General features: G+C 39.8%; 1 protein-coding gene across 3 annotated transcripts in view; it reads right to left on the reverse strand.

Moving 5' to 3' along the window:
* Nucleotides 1-21,065, reverse strand: part of NSMCE2 (NSE2 (MMS21) homolog, SMC5-SMC6 complex SUMO ligase) — a 223,878-nt gene that overhangs the window by 155,133 nt on the left and 47,680 nt on the right. For all 3 annotated transcript variants that reach the window (XR_003793583.1, XM_029223059.1, XM_029223060.1), the window contains exon 3: nt 20,643-20,749. Coding sequence is in view for 2 of the 3 variants with exons in the window: in XM_029223059.1 (XP_029078892.1) it covers nt 20,643-20,749 (107 nt within the window). In the remaining variant the exon portion in view is untranslated. The remainder of the gene's footprint in view (nt 1-20,642; nt 20,750-21,065) is intronic.

Here is a 21,065-nt window from a genome sequence, read left to right on the forward strand (position 1 = left end):
GATATCCTCAACCTTCAGTGGTCATTTGTTAGCTCTCACATGAAAAGACACTTATTCTGAATTTGGAATTGCCTTTCCTGTCCACCAAGCCTCTGTCATCTACAGAATTACTCAATGCCTTATTTATCGTTATGGTATCTCACTCAAGATTTGAGAATAAAAAGTACAGCAATGGGTTGATGCTAATGAGATATACTGGTCTCACCAAGTACCCCATTATCCAGAAAGATGATCTCCTAAAATGCTAAATCATCTACTGAAGATTCAGTTCCAGTGCTGCCTGGGAGACAGCGCCTCATGAGGTTAATGTCCCACAGGATGCCTGTAACCAGTGAATAATATGTGACATTGTTTCTCTGATAGTCAGAACACATGGACCTAGGAACCAAGGGATGAAAGTAGAATGAGTTGTAAATCTTCTCCCCCTCATCACACCTAATGACCAACTTGCATTTTTTCTCCCATGGCTGCAACTCGAGTTCTGCTGGTCTAATAGTCTTAGTACTCAAGAGAAGAATGATTTCACCAAGGGACTCAACAATGCCTTCACTGATTTGGAAACTTAAACAGCAACCTAGCAATTTTGAGCTTCTCATGACACTGACTAGACAGACAAAAAGTGAGGTTACAGAACTGGTTGGGGCACTGAATCTGAATTATCAAGGGTAAACAGGATTGCTGCTACAGAGTGAGGAAAAGGAGGTGTGCATCTGGAACCTGGACTGTCTCCTGGTTTTGCCATGTCTAGTGGTAAAAAATAATGAAAGTCCGTAACAACTCCATACAGGTAGAACCATCAAGAACACAGATATCCCAGGAACGAAAGCCTAGGTGTTATAGCCAGATAAAAACCTACCTCATTCAGGAGTTGGTTGACGGTGAACATGAAATGGGTATTGGAGAAGGGAGCTAAAATGCCAACTACGGTTCAGGACCAATAGGAAAAGCTAAGTATCCCGTCATATTTCTTCCTTGGTCTGACATGTACACATTTACGTTTTTAACTAATTTCTCCCTTTCCTTTCCTCCTAACATTTTATAAAAAGTAAGCTGGTGGCTCACTAGTTACAGAGTACCATAATGGAACAGTATGGGCATAAAGGAGTAAGTGTGGCCCAAATATCCTAGACTTGGAAACAGTAACTTAAGACGTCATATCTTTCCCCCTTTGGGGGGAAGACAGAGCATATTTTTCACTTTTATGAGAGAGGGCTGCAATATGTTAGTAGGAAGCATTTTCTTGTTGCACGGTTTGCAAGATTAATAAGTCTGGAAGGAAATCGTATACAGAGGCTGAGCAGCCATACTGGTCTAGAATCTTTTGAACCTTTCCTCTGTTTGGGCAATTTCCCACCTTATGAGTGATAACCTCACTGGGGCAGGAACCAGAAATGCACTTTCTCAGCTTCCCTGCAACAAGAACACAGACATGTCAACTTGGCCCTTGGCCTGTGGGACTTCAATTCTTGAGAATGACATGAAGGAGGTGCCTTGGAACCAGATTACCTAAGGATTTAACCTTTAAATCCCAGCTCTGCCTCATACAAGCTGTGAAATCTTGGGCAACCTCTCAGAAACTTGATCTCCCCATCTATAACTCTACCAAAGTCTTTGCATTGTCATGAATGCTAAATGGATTAATGCATTTAAAGAATTTAGAGCTTTGAAACACAAATACAGTAGCCACTAGCCACATGTGGTTATTCAAACCTAAATTAATTAAAATTAAATAAAATTTAAAATTTAGTTCCTCACACTGTCACATTCCAAGGGCTCAAAAGCCACACGTAGCTAGTGGCTACCTTTTTACAGTGCAGATATAGAACATTTCCATTACTGCAGAAAGTTCTACTGACAAGCGTTGACTTATAGAATACTTCCTGGCACTCAGTAAGCACTCAAATGATAATTGCTCCTATTATTAATAACTAGTATTGCTATCATTATTATTATTTTACATTACATCCCCAGAACTTATTTATCTTACACCTGAAAGTCGGAGCACTTCTGAGCACTTTCACCCAATCCCCCTCCTTCATCCCCTCCCCTTACCTCTGGCAACCACACTATCATTATTATCACAATAGCAAGTTTAAGATACAGCTGAATTTAAAATCTAATGGATAACCAATTAAATGTGGTCTTCTAATAAGAATTAGCAGAGTATCAGTAGCAACAACTGCTCTCAATTTATAGTTTATTATGGGCAAGGTACTGAGCTAAGCACTTCACAGGGATATTTTATTTAATCTTCCCCAAACAAACAAACAACCTGAGTGGTAAGAACATCCCTATGTTACAGATTGGGAAACTGAGGAAAGGAGTGGTATAACTACAAGCACTGGAAATGCTCATCAGTATGGGATCTGGGACTCGCTGGATTGGCATGTCTGCAAAACTACTAAATCCATGACAACTTCTTCTTAGCCTTCACTACAGAGTTACTGAGTGCCCACTAGGGGTCATGCACTGCGCTAGATGCCGGGAATACAGTGGTAAACAGAGACCAAGGCTCTGCCCTCACAGACTTTTAGTTCTAGTTGAGAAGAACAGTCAGAAAAGATATAATTAGCTGGATGGTAATAAGTGCTATCGAGAACAGTTAAACAGGGTGGGGTAGGTGAGCTCCTGTATGATGGATGGTTAGGGAAGGCTTCACTGAAAAGATGACATTGGAACAGAGACCTGAAGAAAATTAAAAAGGGCAGGGTGGAGTGGTAGGAGATGAGGTCAGAAGTGAAGATGGAGTAAGGGGGCCAGGCCAGGGAGGCCAACGTGGGGCCTTTAGCCTCTAGGCTAAGAGAGATGGGAAGGTTTTGAGCAGAGGAGTGAGAAGACCTGGTTTTCTTTTTTATAGGATCACTCTGGCTATTATGATGAGAATAGATTTTAGGGGAGGAAGGGCAGAAGCAGGAGACCAGTTAGAAGCAGACCAGTTAGTAGGCTACTTCAGTCATCTAGGCAAAAGGAGACAACAGCCCACATTAGGGTAGCAAGACGTAGCAAGTAGCAAGAGGTGGTCAGATTCTAACTATATTTTGAAGGTAGAAACAATAGGCTTTATTGATGAACTGGATATGGGCTGTGACACATTAAGGAACTTAGGACAACTTTGGGTTTGGCCTCTCTAGATGAAATGGTACAGTTGCCATTTCCTGAGATGGGGAAGTCTGGAGGAACAGCTAGTTTTGGAAGGTTAAAAGTGAAATGCCTATGGGAATGAAATGAAGTGGGAATGAAAAGAAGACAGCTGTATATCTGAGACATGGTTTTGGAGAGACGATAGGGTTATAGTTACAAACGCTATGGAAAACGACTAAGTGTATGGTGTTATGAGAGCACAAGATACATTTGGCGGACAGAGACCAGGTGATGTCAGGGAGGGCTGTTGAAAAAGAGCTAGACTAAGTTTGTGAAGGGAAGGAAGGAGTTAGCTATTTGAAAGTGAGAGAAGAGCACTCCCAGCAGAAGGAATAATGTGTACTAAGCCCAGAAGCAAGAGAACATGCCAAGAACTAGCATAAAAGAATGGTAAAAAATGAGGCTACCAAGTTAAGCAGGGTTACAGACCAGGTAAAGACGTCTGAATTTAATCCTGAAAGTAATAAGGAATAAGTGAAGAGGGCAGAGTTGTGAAAAAGGCAGGCAAAATAATCAGATTTCCAATTTAGAAACAGTTTTTGGGCTACTAGCTAGAAAACATACTAGAAGAAAGCAAAACTTCATGCAGCAAACTATTCATGGGAGAGTGGAGATTGTGAAAATGGGGATGAGGCAGGCAACCTCATTTGAGAATCAGTAAAATCTGGTGATGGAATGCGAGCTATGAGGAGCTAGGAGAAGGGAGGATAATAACCAGGTTTCTGATGTGGGCAACTGTGGGGGAGGATATCGCCATTTCCTCAGTTACAGAATCTCAGAAGAAAATCAAGGGGAAAACTCTCTGACTTGCTGAATTTAAGGAGCACACTGAAGCGAGAGATCAAATAGATGATTGAATTCATGTGTGTGATTCTCAGACTCATGCTCTGGAATGGAAATAAGGATTTGGGACTTGGCAGCACAAAGACAGTATTCAAGTTAAAAGCTCAAGAAGAGAGCGCAAAGAAGACAAAAGAGTCAAAGAACAGGTAGGAATACCAAGATTTTATGGCTGGAGAGGTGAAGTAGGGTCCACCGGCAGACTCTGGAGAAGTGGCCGGAAGCAAGAAGAAAAGTCAGACGTGTGTTGTCATGAAAGTTAAGGGAACATAACAATTCGAACAGGAGGGAGTCCTCCATAGTAGCAAAGTCAAATAAGGGAATGACTGAACAATGTCCTCTGGATTTTTCACCAGGTGTGTAACCTAGGGCCATTCCCTCAACTCATTCAGCCTCAGCTTCCTCATCTACACAAGACAAGAATGTTATGGTACCCGCCGTACCCAGCTGTTGTGAGGATACATGGTGATGCATACAAGGTACCTAGTACAGTGTTAAACACACTAGGCACTTAAAAGAAAAAAAAGCTCTATTCTCAGTGCACCACGTCTTATGTGATGTCAGACAGGCAGGGCGAGGTAACAAGGAGACAGGGGGTTGAAAGCTTGAAGCCACATGGAACCAATGGCCTCGGAGTGCACTGTGCATTTTGAAAAACAGGAACGGGGAGAAAAGAACTACAGTCTTTTTCCTTTTCTTCCTCTCCTCTCCCAATGTTTCCTTTCTCTGCAATAAATGCAGTTTATAAATGCAGAAATTCCTGAGAGCCTGTCAAAGGGACCTTTTAAGCATACCTTAGTATTTACACAAAGAACTGTGTTCAGTGTCGATATTTACCACAATCGTCATGAGTTTGTGACACAGACGTTATATTCTTAAGAAGGGTGGCTTAAACTCAGGAGCAGTCCCCAAATAAATAAACGAATAAATGCTCTGTAGAAACTAAATCTATCGATTAGTGATTTCAAAATTTCTTCCAACAGTTTTTGTCACGATAAGCCAGGTAATGTTTATCAAATGAAATATTCTAAGTACGTGATTAAGGAGACCTTTGGACAACCAAACTGACTTTCAGGTTAGTTTCAACACTGACAAAATGATAGTCAAGGAGAAGTTTCCCAGATGGCGTATACTTTACTGTCAAGGATTAAGGTTCTACCCTTTCTTGCTCTCACCTCCTCAAGGACATGGAACTGGGAAAATGGTCCCAATGTTTGCTTCTCTAATGGAAAAAACATGTGCTTTACAAAAATGAATTTCACTGATTTTTTTTTCATATCTAAACTATTCCCACCCTTCTAGCATAATTCCTTTCAAAACCTCTTTGCTTTAGGACTGACCTAGCAATTCTCTCAATGCAGCTCTCAATGCACAAAGCCTGTACTATATAGTCCCTCCCCTACCTGCTTATTTTCTGTTACATCCATCAAAATCAAGGCTCCTAAGGAAAGTCCTAACTACTGGGGATCTTGATTTTCTTATACTCATTTAGATAAACTTTTCCATTCAGCTCAGCAGTGGTTGGTGATACTGAAGCTTATTTTGCTTTAGAATCTGAACAATGAAAGAAGTATCTCTTGCTCCAGTCTGTGTGTGTGTGAGTGTGTGTGGAGGGGAGATGATAGGGGAAGGGATATACACACTTGGTGCTCTCTCCTGAAGAAAGCAAAAGACCTGGGAGGAGAACGGGGCAGCAGTGCTCCGTTTCGTGGAGCATTTGAGACCAGAAGACCAGCCTTTGGCACCTGGGCCATTGAGGAGTACCCAACCCATTACACGCTCGCCGACGTGAGGACAAGAACTTCTCTCTCACGTTCCATGTCTTTCCTGGGTCCTCCAGTAACTCCCTCCATGAACTAGAGGATCTGAATAACCAAAGGAACAAATTCACCATTTCTGTTGTAACCAAAGAGAAATGCTAATTGTTTTCTTCCCTCTGTTCTTGCCAAGTTTCCATCAGAAAACCCATTTAATGTGACTATAGGGCCTGAAAAAGAAAGAAGCAAAATATCTATTTTTACTTATATCTATTTGCTTACATCTATTTTGCTTATAACTATCTATATCTAAATGTAAAAATACCTATTTTTACATTTTTTAAAAATCCATAAGTTATCTTCTAACATTCTGATAAACAGTAAGTTTGATTTCAAATCCCTTGTCTTTATATCATACCACATATCCATAGCACAGAATGAGGGCAATCCAAGGATACAAGGCCGGATCCTTCTCTCAGTTATCACATCTCACCCGACACAGTAAAGACTGTGGAATTACTAATAATCCAGCGGTTTATTAATGCTCCTTATCCTTTATCTACTCCATTCATTCCCATCTAGCCACCTATCAAATTCTCTGATGTTGCCTTCTCTATAATTCATATGGCTTCCTTTCATTTGAAATTATTTCCCACTACTAAAGCTATCAAACTGATTTTCACCTTCCATTTTGTCACCTATGAGAAAAATTTCCTGAGTAAATGAAAATGACTTCTCTCCATCTTATCTAATCAAAAGCCACTGTACCACAAGAAAAAAATAAACAGGTGCTTCATAGTCCATAGAGCACTTGTGAGAATAATTTATATAATTTGATTCTCACTGCCACAGAGAGTAAATAATTTCCTTGAATGGAACACCGAATAGATAACAAAGCTAAAACTACAAGGTGGCCACCAAGTCTGAAGGCATAGACAATACGATTTCATAATGGGCTATAATATTATATCATTAAGCCATTTATTGCATATTCACCTATGTTTCCAGACTTGGTGGCCACCCTGTAAAACCCAGATCTTCTAGCCATAACCTGTTTTCCTTGATTCCCTGCACGTTACCCTGAAGCACTAAAGAAGGCAGCAAAGGAAAATACCATCTTTAAATTGGATGATATTTAAAAATTTATAAACCAGGTTTCATAGTCTGTTCTCCAACATAAATTCACAAACACATTGTGCACGGAGATTAAAAGAAGCAATTAATATTCTCTCAATGCCTACTATATAAAACCTCACTTCCTGTGAGGGCACGCGTAGTTAAGAACTTTACCTACAGTATCACACTTAATCCTCGCAGTAGTCTCGTGAGGTATCATTATCCTCTTTTTACAAATAAGGAAGCTGAAGGTTCTAAGAGGACAGGTCACTAGCCCAGTGTCACACAGCTAGGCAGTGGAGGAGCAAGGATGAAGCTACGTCTTCTGATTCCAGCTGCAGTATTACTTCCACTACCCCAGTGAAACATCCTTTACATGTTCCATGACATGCCACTTACTGACCATTTCACTGCCTTCTTCCACAGAGAGACTTCTTCCTCCCTGCTTCTAAAAACTAATCATGAGCAAATCTGTAGTCTAAGCTGGCAAGAAGAAAAAAGTTCCTCAACAATGCCTGGCACATAGCAAGCACTAGAGAAACGTTAGCTAGGCTTACTATTATTATGGAAAGACTGACCATTCCATCTTTTAATATAACAGTTCCATATAACAATATTCTTTTCCTCAAGCAGTTCTTTAATATTAACAGAATCTCTCCCTATGCATGTCAAATCAGTGTGAAGAGTCTTTTTCACTCAGACTAAAATTTTACCTTTGGGAAATTTACAGTTAGATATGTATAAGATCAGAAGCATATTTTATAACCAAGACTACACAAAAACACTCTTTCTCCCAACTAAAACTACAATTCAAAGTGCATTCGACGAACTACATCATATATATATATATATATATATATATATATTTTTTTTTTTTTTTAAGATTTTGGTTTTTTTTTGATGTGGACCATTTTTAAAGTCTTTATTGAATTTGCTGCAATATTGCTTCTGTTTTATGTTTTGGTTTTTTGGCCCTGAGTCATGTGGGATCTTAGCTCCCTGGCCAGGGATCAAACCTGCACCCCCTGCATTGGAAGGCGAAGTCTTAACCACTGGACTGCCAGGGAAGTCCCACTACATCTGTCTTGAGGTATGGAGATGTCATGAAGAGAGCCTTGAATGACATATCAAAAAACCAAGATTCAATCTCACCTCTTAAGACTAAGCATGTGACCTGCGTATGACCCTTAACCTTCCTGAGGCTCAGAGTCCATCATCCACCTTACCTAACTTGGAAGGTTACTGTGATCATTAAAGAGGTCAGGGATCCCAGAAGGCTCCTCATCCCTTACCCAGGGCAAAGAAAGTTGGCTTCAGATTCTTTTAGTCAATGGGCCAGGGGACTGAAGCAGAAACCGATATTTCCAAATCTGGTTTAAGTAAACCATCAACAGCCTGTAGGCAAATATCAAGTAACTGGGGAAGCCAGAGGAGAAGTGAATTCACTATCATCCAATAGGCTAGGTCCTCCAGACCATCCGAAACACCAAACTGAAACCAATACCACAAACGGGCTTTGTTACAGTTTACAGAAATTGGATCACAATGAACTATTTATGATTATATCATTTTTTTAAAAATTGGCTAGCCTGGAAACCTAGCCACTGAATGTTATTTCTATGGGAAACTGTATTTCATGATTCAATTCAGAAATCCAAACACTGGGAATGTATCTTATTTCTTTCCAGTTCCAAGAGCTAACAGAGACTCCCTTCTGATCCTCTTTGGCATATTCAGGCAGTCTCTTTCACTCTTTGGGCCTGTAGCCATTCAGATATGAGATGTCAGATGGGGACAGTCAGGACATAATAACTATATACCACCTTTCACTTTTTTTGGGGGGGGCAGTATCACAACACATTCCTATTTATAATCTCATTTTATCTACAATTGCCCAGTGAGGTATGTAGGGCAAATAGCATTATTCCTCATTTTAGAAATGAGGAAGCTGAAGCACAGAAGTTTCCGTGACTTGTCCAAGGTCATAGCCTGGCAGAACAAGGATTAGAAGTCAGATCTTTATTTCCCAGCCCAACACTCTTATCAATGAAACATCAACTGTTGAGAAAAGGGGGAAAGGAAGTGAAGGTGATTATGATTTACTGAGACTTTTTGTCTAATTTCGTCTGACATTGTGAATTTTCATTAATTTCCTTCTTCATTGTTGCCTGATGAGTTAGTCACTAAAACCATAAGATCAGAAAGTATAAATTGTTTTATATTATTTCCTCATTGTTACAGATAGATGTTCAAGTTTAAGTGTTTCATAATAAAGTGACTCAGAGACTAAGCAAGCCCAATCTACATTAGTCACTTGTTGAACTGTTACATGAGATTTCTGCAAAACTCTTGGGGCCAGGGGGCGGGCGGGGGGGGGCGCAGAAATAAGCATTTACCAAAAGGATGACTAAATTAAGGACAAAAGGTGAGTGTAAAACTTACACATTTTTTCCTTCCAGTTTAAGCTGTGGCATGAGAAAATAAACACGAGGAAACAAAACACAAGTCACCTATTACCATTTATTCCGAATTTAGGAGGTTTAGAAGAGTTCACCAGTTTAAATCAGCATGTGGTGGACGTTCTCGAGACAAGAGAAAGAAGTTAAAAGTTAACAGGACAGAACAATGAGCCTTTGCCTTTATATAGCACTTCTACCTCTCAAGTGCTTTCACATAGGTTATCTCATTTCTTAATCAAGAACTTGCTCTGTCATAGGTAGGTGCAGATATTACTAGGTCATTTTGCAAACGTGCTTAAGGTCAACACAGCTTTTCAGTACCTAGGTGTAGAAAAAAACCACAATAATTAAACTGAACAGTAACACCAAACAATTTACTATTGTAATGGGATCACACACACTTTACCTTACAAAGCCAACACATTTTCATTCCACATTCTGGCAGAGCAATACCATTACTATTATAGAAAATGTGGCATGACATATTCTAATTTCATCTATATTATTTATAGGTGCTTTAAGTAATATGTTAAGTATTTCTTCTAAGAAAAAATTGAGCATATGATATTTTTGCTTAGGCTTTTTAAAACACTGTGTAACTATACCTCATGAGCCATATTTAATTTCTGATTTTGTAAGAGGGATGCTCTGAATACACCCAGCATGTAGTCCATTTAGAGCTCTGATTTAGCATTTCATGTGGTTTTACTGGCTTCTGTGTCATGGTAGGGGCTAAAATAAACCTCAGGGTGACAGAGAGTAACCTGATGGGTGGAGAGGGTTTGCTCCTCACTACCAGTAACATTCCAAGAATCACAAATAGACGAGACAACTGGAAGGCATTGAAGCATGTGAGACCCCTGCGTGTCAGCCAAGGAGAAAGTAAAAAGCAAGCAAGTCAGGACGTCTGGAAATCAGTCACGTGATGCAATCGTATTAAACTATTCCTGGTTACTGTTTTCAATTTTAAGTAACAATGACTTGGTCTTTCTAAATATCATTTTCTTTTTTTAAAAATTAATTAATTAATTAATTTGGGGGGGCTGTGCTGGGTCTTCGCTGCTGTGCGCGGGCTTTCTCTAGTTGCGGCGAGCGGGGTCTATTCTTCGTTGTGCAGCATGTGGGCTCAGTAGTTGCAGCACGTGGGCTCAGTAGTTGCGGCACGTGGGCTCTGTAGCTGTGGCACGTGGGCTTTGTCGCTCCACAGCATGTGGGATCTTCCCAGACCAGGGATCGAACCCGTGTCCCCTGCATTGCCAGGTGGATTCTTAACCACTGGACGACCAGGGAAGTCCAAAATATCATTTTCTACTAGAAGATAATTGAACGATTATTTTAAGATGAAATAAAGGAGAGAAGAAATAATTAAATTGATTTGGTGAGGACAGCACATAAGGATTTTCACTATTTTAAAGAATCCTATATTATGTGACACAAATTTCCCTTAAAAAAAAAAAAAAGAGGATGGGACTTCCCTGGTGGCGCAGTGGTTAAGAATCCGTCTGCCAATGCAAGGGACATGGGTTTGATCCCTGGTCCAGGAAAACCCCACATGCCGCAGAGCAGCTAAGCCCCTGCGCCACAACTACTGAGCTTGCGCTCTAGAGACCGCGAGCCACAACTACTGAAGCCCGCGTGCCTAGAGCCCGTGCTCCGCAACAAGAGAAGCCACCGCAATGAGAAGCCTGCACCCCACAAGGAAGAGTAACCCCCGCTCGCCGCAGCTAGAGAAAGCCTGCGCGCGCAGCAATGAAGACCCAAGGCAGCCAAAAATAAAAATAAATTAGGGGGAAAAAAAGCCCAAAAAGAAATGAAATTTCAGAAAGTTCAAGTGGTTAAAAATATCAGGCTGGCCATGACACAAAAGAATGAAAGTCACTATTGCTAGAAGCTTGATGCTTTAAGGGAGAAACAGAATGAAAAGAAATCCTCACCATTCTCTCAATGACAGTTCACTGGGCACTGGCTCCACTTCAGAATGAAAGAGCTTTCCTTACCAGGACAACTGCAAACTCACACAGGGCTTGAAAAATTAAATCCATTTACAGTCTCTCCATTTATACACTTTCTTTTCTTTCATTTGTCAACGATTCATACAGATTACACATTTGAAACAGAGCTGACAACTTGCATATGATACATCAGAGGGGTAAATCCAACACATTCTTCTCTCCCAATATTTGTTCAAATGGGTGCTACTAATAAAAAAATATTATTTAAAGATGGAAATGTAAGTGAAGATATATTTCTCTCTGTGCACTTGGGTATATATAATTATGCTATTTATTGAACTATCTTGCTTACATCTTTAAGTAATTTTTGTTTACTTTGGAAAATATCAAATGTTATTCGTGAATTACCAAAGTTTTCACTTAGTTGTCTGGTCCGTATCTCTAGTGTGGCTCCCCCTCCATTGCCATTAACTAGCATATGTTTTTTTTTTTTTTTTTGCAGTACGCGGGCCTCTCACTGTTGTGGCCTCTCCCATCGTGGAGCACAGGCTCCGGACGCGCAGGCTCAGCGGCCATGGCTCACGGGCCCAGCCGCTCCGTGGCATGTGGGATCTTCCCGGACCGGGACACGAACCCGCATCCCCTGCATCGGCAGGCAAGACTCTCAACCACTGCACCACCAGGGAAACCCTAACTAGCATATGTTAAAGGGAGCAATCTCTTTCTCATTGCTACAGACAGAAGTAGACTTATTGATCAGGGGACTTCACATCCAACTGGCCAAATGCCATGCATCTCACTGGCCTGCTCCCCCATATTCTGCCCAATCCTTTTGGCTTACAACAGTATGAGCACCAACTTCCCCCCAACATCCTCTCTGCCCCCATTACCAGAAGACTCCTTCTAAGGAAAGAAGCCCTTCCTTCAACCTCTCAAGGACATAATCATCTCTGCCCTTTCCCAATGGTTTCCTGCAGCCTACTCTACTGTCTAAATTTTAACTCAAATTTCCTCTTCAGATACTATTTAAATTTGATCAAAGGAAATGACTTCTCCTTTATAGAACTCTCTGGGCAACTTTATAAACGAGTCTTGACAGAACTGTTTTAGGTGCTTTCATGCTATCACTTTTCATCGTTTCCAGAACTCTCTGACCTATATTCTATCACCCCCACTTTAAGAAGAAATTGAGGCTCAGAGTGAGAGGGTAGAAAAGCCGGAATTTAAGCAAAGGCTCTTCTCCCTTACTCTGAATTTCTTAAGCATGTTTTTATTGTCTGTGTCAAACTATTTCACTGTTAGTACTATTTTGTAGCTATTTTATATACACATGTCAAGAGGCTTTTGTCTCTTCATTAGACTAAGCATACTATTGGCGCTAACTGAACAGCTTAATTATGAGATTAATAAACAAGCAACTGCTTTCAACTCTGCAAATGCATTCATTTTACAGTGAATCTTAACATTTGGTGATCCATTCCGTGATTCAAACTATTTTCCCATCTCTCTTCTGCAGTTAGCCTACACTCTTTCACTGCCCATGAGCACCACTGCTAGATAGTGGGGAATGGCCAACATCTCAAGATCTTTAATACTTATCAAGTACGGTGAAAAGTTTGACATGGAAGGAGGCTCAAGTGATTATCTAAAATAAGGGTTTGATGCTACATACGGACTATGCCCAATGTCAGAAATAAGCAGGAGTTTGCTATATTAAAGAACATTCACATCATTTAAATAATTCAAGTGGGACTTCCCTGGCGGTCCAGTGGTTAACACTCCGAGCTCCCACTGCAGGGGGCGTGGGTTAGATCCCTGGTCGGGGAACTAAGATCCCACATGCCGCGTGGCAGAGCCAAAAAAAAAAAAAAAAATTTCAAGGAGTTACCTGCCAGAATTGCCCAGTACCACTGAGGCCAAGGTGTTCAATAAGCATTGAGAGTTGTGCTGAACCAGGTCTTTCAAAGTCTGTATGCTTTTTTCTGTCCACACTGCTGCTGTGTCCTTTCTACCTAAACTATCCCCTCCTCTCTTCATTTCCTTGAAAACTTTTCCTTCTCTCCACGTTCCTGAACCAATACCCCACACCGGGGGTCTTGTTTGCTTCAAAGAGACATAGCCAAGCAACCATTGAATGTTTTTAAAAACTTTTCTTTCCTCTCTTTCACTGTTGGAATAACACATAGTCTTTTCAGAGGCCTGGCCCTTTCCTGATCTTCTGCATAGAAACATCTTGTAGGTCCATTTTAGGTAGGGGGTTTGATATACTCCCCAGTTCCCTGGATGTCACAAAAACTCTACCACAAATTGCTGAATCCATCTTTTAGCCTCTTCTGTAAGGTACAGGGATTGAGACTACAGAAGCGTTTTCCAAACTGGGTTCTGTAAAGTACCAGTCCTTCCCCCAAAGAGGTTTTCAAGTAAGGTTAGGAAATTACTAAATATTCCTCCTTTGGAGAATCACAATGCATAAAAGCATATTAAGGGCTTTGGAGTCTTTAAGGAAATTCTTTTAATCAAGCACTCCCCAAACTTATTTGACCACAAAATCCTTTTTTCCTATTATACTTACTCACATCGTGATTAATTAGTATTACAGAGCAAACTTCTGAAAATGCTGCATTAGAGGCACATTAAGACCCAGTAGAGTGTAAACGTTTTTATAATTATGAATAAAATCCAACGCTTAGTACCTAAAAAACACGAAGGTGGATTTCTATAAACTACCCATGATAAGAAGTCTTAATATGGCACAAGACTAGAATGTTCACCTATTAGTAGCTACTTCACTTGGTAACCTAAGAGATTTATATCTGGATTCTTTCCTATCGAGACAACTCAATTAGTGAAATACTATATCCAGACCTAACTCTCTCTGTTAGCATTAGAAAAAATGCTACCAAACACAACCTTAATTTCGGAATAACTACAGAGTGAGTTCTAAAGGAACGGAATAGAAATTAATTACCAGTAATCACACATTCCAGGGCCAAGAGGCTAAAGAGTGAATACCTACGTCAACTTTTTTTCCCCCTGGTTAATTTCCACATCTGGGCAATATTCCTACAGATGAAAAGGCTTATATGTGGAGCATCTGTTAACTTTGACAGGAAAGGTGTTAAGAGACCACACACCACCATGGAGGGCGGGCAGTGGAGAAGAGGGGGATTCCACAGTACTTTCCCACTTGGCTCCAAGAGAGTCTCACTAATTCCACTGTCCTCTCTCACTTTCTTGCTATTCTGCTGACAACAGTCATTTCTCTCATGCTCAGGAATCTTCTGTCCTCAACTGTCATAATCCCAAACAAATTTACCCTCCTTCCTCTTCTGTCGATGATTCACAATGTGAGGTGCATTCTTAGATGCAGTCAGAAGATGGTGATAGCCAATAAATCACATCCTCTGCCCTGGAACTTTCTTCTGATACTATAAATTTTTAGCTTTCTAAGTGAGAAATGCTCCCCAAATCTGGTATAACTAAATTAGTAACTCCCAACTTACAAGATAGCTCATAAGATTTCATGTTAAAGCAGAAGATGTTAAGGTAACTTTAAAATAAGATTTACAAAAGGCAAAGCTTACCAGTTGATGAAGGGTGAAGGGTGAAGAGGCATAGGGAAGTGATATCAAAAACATTCTAAACTAGTTGCATAATGTCAAGGCTGAGGTAAGCTATACCTTTGACCCACCTTGTTCTTTTATTATATCTGAGATTGTGTTGGTTTCAACAACTTACGTGAGGTATATTTCCACTCTTCTAACTCTCAACATGCTACTTTTAAAATGCAGACTAAATGTTCAGGTTAGCTTAGCAAGTAAAAGTCACAGTACACAGGACATATCCATGAACAGATTTATAAGAAACAACACAATAAACCGATCCAGCAACTAACTGCCCCTGTTAGGTTAAGAAGAAAAATATCCTCCCTCCCTACGCTTTTGGTAGGAACTGTTATAAAAAACTGATTTAAAAAACCGCAACAGGGACTTCCCTGGTGGCACAGTGGTTAAGAATCCGCCTGCCAATGCAGGGGACACGGGTTCGAGCCCCGGTCCGGGAAGATCCCGCATGCCGAGGAGCAACTAAGCCCGTGCGCCACCACTACTGAGCCTGCGCTCTAGAGCCCGTGAGCCACAACTACTAAGCCCGCGTGCCACAACTAGTGAAGCCCACGCGCCTAGAGCCTGTGCTCTGCAACAAGAGAAGCCACCACAATGAGAAGCCCACGTACTGCAATGAAGAGTAGCCCCCGCTCACCGCAACTGGAGAAAGCCTATGCAGCAACAAAGACCCAACGCAGCCAAAAATAAAAATAAATTTATTTAAAAACACACACACACACAACAAATATGTGGCAGCAATCTGACTCAAATGCTTCCAAATCTTAGATAATCTCTAAGATGCATGTAGCCCAAAACAGAGTAATAGAGGAAGGTGAAGAAAATGCAACACTCTGGATTTTCCGTAAAGTAACATGCTAAGGTAGCACCTACTAAAAGAACCATATACAGGTAAAATGTGACAATTCTTTTAAGATTTGAAGTTTGTTGCAGTAAAATTGCACTATTAAGTATCATGATAAAGAAAATGCAAAGTATAATGTGAATCCTAAGCTTTAGTTGTTTTTGCTAAACTCTAGGACTAGGCTGCTCATCAAAGAGCACAGGAGGGCTTCCCTGGTGGCGCAGTGGTTGAGAGTCCGCCTGCCGATGCAGGGGACACGGGTTCGTGCCCCGGTCCGGGAGGATCCCACATGCTGCGGAGCGGCTGGGCCGCTGAGCCTGCGCGTCCGGAGCCTGTGCTCCGGAACGGGAGAGGCTACAACAGTGAGAGGCCCGCGTACTGCCAAAAAAAAAAAAAAAAAAGCACAGGAAATATATATTTTACCACTGACTGCTAATATTATCTGCAACTAATCTGAACCTGTTAGGTCATTTGTCATTTAGCTTCAGGGGGCCCATCCTTTCTCACTATGAGAATTAACACTATAAAACAGTTGCGAAGACCACCCCAACGATAGTGGTGGACGCTTTATCATCTCTTATTTGAAAAAACACATACCTGAGAATAGATTTGAAGATTCCTTGAATTAAGCTGGTGCCCACCCTCTGGAATCTGAAGCCCACGATGGACTCCACGTTTAGTTTAAAACCACCACATAAATCCAGAACCAGAAATACACAGTATTACCACTGTTTATTCAATACATGATAAAGAGTCTCACTTCAAGAGGGATAACCCATTTGACCAGTGAACTGGCTTGAGAAGCAGAATACTGGTAATGAAATTATTCTTAAATCAACTACTGCCATAACTGGCTTTAATAAGCACAGTTCCTGGCACATGGTAGCCGCTCACATCTGTGGATGAATGAATCCTCGACCAACCTTAGTAGGTTACTCAACTACTCTATAGTCTTTAAACTTTCTATGTATAAAAATCGGCTTTCTCTGGCTTAATTTTCTCAAATTAAGCCTTTGGATTGATCAAGGCACTCTGAAACTCTGACACTGAGGAAAAAAAAAAGATGCTTCCATTTCATGCAAAAGTCACATAGACAGGGAAGTTATATATCATGATCCCCATGTTGAGGCTCATTTGACTTTCATCTTAGATTCAGTATCACTTCATCAGGAAGGAGTCCCCTAACCACCAACCCACTCCCCCCCCAGCAGATATGCCCCCTGAGTTATTAACTCCTTGAAAACTTTATTTTCCCTTTGTAGTACACAGCACAACAATCATTAAATAATATCTGTATTGTTCTTTGTTAAATGTTTGTCTCCCTCTCTAGGCTTCAGACATTCTGAAGGTGAGATCATATGGGCTTTGCTGATTGACCTCCTCTTTCTTGCACCTAGAAGTACCTGGCACATGGATGTTTAGAAGATATTTGTTCAGTGAATGTTTGAGAACAAAAAGCCAGCCAATGGTGCCCCTTCAAGATACTCAAATAATAAAAGCTTAGAAATCAAGGAAGGGAACGTTAGGTCATCAAAAGCTAATGTTCAGAACATCACTCTGTTCTCAACGTGAAACTGAGAGAAGTTTTTCCTCAGCAGTAACAGCAATAAAAGAAGTGTATCATAGCATATCTATGTGCCATTTTATACCTTTCAAAACACTTTCATCACGTGTGGTCTCATGACTGAAAGTCTCCAAAGCGTTCATACAGAAATTCTGTTTACGGTTCTACATGTTTTAAAGAGTTGTGACAGGTATATAACCCACTTATCCTGAAAGTTTTTATAAATAACTTATAGACTGTCTGGAAATTTTTTTTCCCCCCTTAGGTGCTCACTGCATGATATTCCCTCTACAAAACAGCTGGGACAAAGTCCCATTTTTTTTTTTTTTTTTAAGTTTCAGAGCGCTGAAATAAATACTGATTCCAAATAAAGTCTTCAGCTCTATTCTTCAGCTCTAGCAGCTCTATTTTCTTAAAGGACAAAGAAAGGCAATCTGAGAGCTTCTGTTGGATGCCAAAGGGACTTCCCAGGGATTGTTGGTAAATTGAACCACATCTAAGGTTCCAAAGTAAACTTCTAAAACCTTTTCAGCGGTGTATAACCTTCAGAATTCTGTGAAGGTGAGAGCAGGAGCGAGATCTTTATTTAAATGATAAACTTTAATGCACTTTGATGATGACAAAAACTTTTTAAACTTTCTATGACTATATGAAAATTCATAAACAGAAAGACCAGGGGGTGGATGAGAATCTTGGCAAATGATACAGGAATGGAAGTACTGCAGCTCTTAAAAGTCTATGACAGAGCAGAAATGAAATGAGACTCAACAGGGGCTCCTATTTTCTGTATTCTTTCCTAATAATCTGACTTAAAACAATTTCTTTGTTTTAGAGATCATAAAGACCTCATATTGTAAACTTTACCAGCTTATAGCTAATCCTATATGATTCCTGAATTCCAGAGGAGGACAGGTCAAAGCCAATAAAAGTTTTATTTCAAAGCCCTGAAATAAAGTGAGCAAAGTACTCGTTAAGAAAGATCCAGTTCCACCTTCCTCAGGAGTATGTTTGGAAATCTGGGTTTGTAATAAAATAGTATCTTTATCTCCATCAAATTTTATGAATGTCAAAGTGTTTGATACACAATATGTAATCTGATTCACATAATAATCTTGTGAAATAGGCAGGCCAAGAATCTTATAGATGAAGAACACGAGATTCCAAGAGGTTAAGTTTCTTGACCCAGGATCATAACTTAGAAGATGGAAGCACCAGGGTTGGAAGAATTTCTGATCCCTAGACCACTGCTATTTCTATAGCACAGAACAGCTATACCATTCTGGACTCTCTGAATCTGCTGTTCATTCTTTATTCCTCATCAAAACAGGCAATAAGATAGCAATGTCCATAAATGTCCATACTATGTAAAGAGTACACAGTATATAAAGAGGGTAAAATATTCCCTTTAAAATAATGGTCACATCCCCACTATGTCCCTATATGGTTTTAGGTCTTAGAAATCTTATTAAACTATGATTTGCTATTCTTGGTCTCATATCAAGCTTATATAGAGAGCACAACTTTGCATGAGAAAAAAACGCAATAAACATGTGTTCTCTTATTAAAGACCAGGGACCTTCCCGACAAGCATTAGAATCACTAAATCCAAGTTACTCCATAGTCTAGCGTAAGGTTAGGGCTGAAAAGCTGGATAAAACTCCAATTATATTCTTTCCTGATTAGTAGGGTGGGTGTAATGGGATGAGGCCTCAGGATGAAAGAAATGCTATTAACTACTGAATGTGCATGAGGGTGAGGGTTGCTTTTTCTTTTTTTATGACTCAGTTTTTTGAAGGGGGAAAAGTCCAATTCTTCACGTAAAAATACCTTACATATCTGTGAATCCTAGGGTTTAATAGAAAAAAAAAATCCACATTAAGTTCTTCAACTTCCAAAATCTGTTTTCTTATCTATAATGTACATCGTGCTGTTATATTTGCAAAACATCAAGGTTAAAGATAGAAAAGCCTATCAAATAACCTCCATAGAATGTAAGGGTCAAGGCAGGATTGATCTATACAATAAGCCTAACTCTGATCTTTGGTAACGAACACACTTTATTCTATAAAGTCAGCCTTGTTCTTTTAAGGCAGTGGTTTTCAACCTTAGATACATAACAGAATGGGTTTTTAAAAAATACTGGTGCCCCAATCCTTCTCCAGATCAATGAAATCAGAATCTCTTTAGTGTAGGGTAGGGACTGGCTGTTTCTAGGGGTCAGCTGGAGTTGAAAACCTCTGGTCTAAGTGCTTTGCTATCTAGTTTAAGAATCTAACATGACATCATTTTCATATTTTCCTATGGAAGGAATATTCACAGTCCCGAGACAGTCACAATGGTTAGAAACACCAGAAATGTACAAGTTGAATGAGTGTATTACTTGGCTATAAGCAGACATTCTTAAGTTAGTCACAACTGCTACACTTAATAAATATTAACCATTAAAAAAAAAACAGAAAAAAAATTTTAAAGAAAGAAAAGAACAGAAAAACTGCATATAACCATGAACATATATACCCATTTAACTATAGCTTAAGTATTAAACCATATTCAAAAATTTATCTCCCACTGAATAGTAGCCAATCTTGTAAAGCATTTTATTTTTGGAATTTTCCCATAGATAGAAGTAAGAAAAAGCAAATAAAGAAACCAGAAGTACAAGACATCCTATTACACAGGTATATGAAATCAGTTCAAAGGGGAGTTTCCACTGCTCAGAGGACAAAGCACTTCTCAGAAACATTACTGCAATCATACTGCTCATTTCTTGCTCAACACAGTACTGCTGAAAAGGATGTTGCTATGTTCCCACCTTAACTGCCTTATGTGTTATTCCTGTGACATGCTGGAGCCAACAAAGACAAGTTTGGCTTCTGGAAAAACCAAAAGGCCATGCTTCTCTATTTGTAACCTTGCTCTAAAACCTCTCCCTATTATCTGATTCTATGAATTTTGCAATAGCTGCATATTCGTTAAAGCTGGAGAATGAGTAACTAAACCTGGTCTAAATTGTATGCTTAAGCAAATATAACAATAAAAACAAGTCCTACGCAATTTGTAGCATTTTATAAAAAACTACTCACATTTGAAGGAGGCTTAGACTAAAAAATTCGAGACCAAAAAATGCAAGGAAATCTAAAACAGATGTAATATCCTAATTAAACCTAGGTGGCCTATCTGGGGAAATATTTAAGATTCCTATTCTATGAACTTCCTGATTAAGAAGAGATTAATAGCTACTACAGTAAGGATAAGAAATTATTAAAGGTTAGAAAAGAATTTTGATTTGTGTTTCTAAGTCAGTGAGCTGTAACCAAATATAACTAGGTGAGTGGTATAAACTTACATGGTTTATTGTAGATTGAACAGCCTTTAAATAATGGTTTAGTTCCCGATCCATCATTGCAAATTCAACCATTGCCTTATCCATACTGTATTCACTACTCACTTCAGCTGAAAAAGAAAGGAAAGCAATGATCATTTTCCATTTAAAATGCCGTATTTGGAAAAAGCTGTACCAACATAATTTATCAGTCAATGGTCTATCTAAATGATTTTGTAAAGGTATTGCATATTTTTTAAAATGCCTTCAATATATGCCTGCTTCATTCAAAATTCGAAGAAGACACCCAGTAGAAAAAGTCTCAAAGGTGGAAATGTAGACTCAGACTCAGGAGTGCCAGGCTGTGCCACCTACCTGGACAATCTTAAATCAACCACTACACTTTTCTCAGCCTCAGTTCCCTCATCCACTGAAGCAGCCCACTTA

This window comes from Monodon monoceros, unplaced genomic scaffold (genome assembly GCF_005190385.1).
Source record: "Monodon monoceros isolate NGI ecotype Baffin Bay Population unplaced genomic scaffold, NGI_Narwhal_1 Super_Scaffold_14, whole genome shotgun sequence".
NCBI classification, from domain to species: Eukaryota; Metazoa; Chordata; class Mammalia; order Artiodactyla; family Monodontidae; genus Monodon; species Monodon monoceros.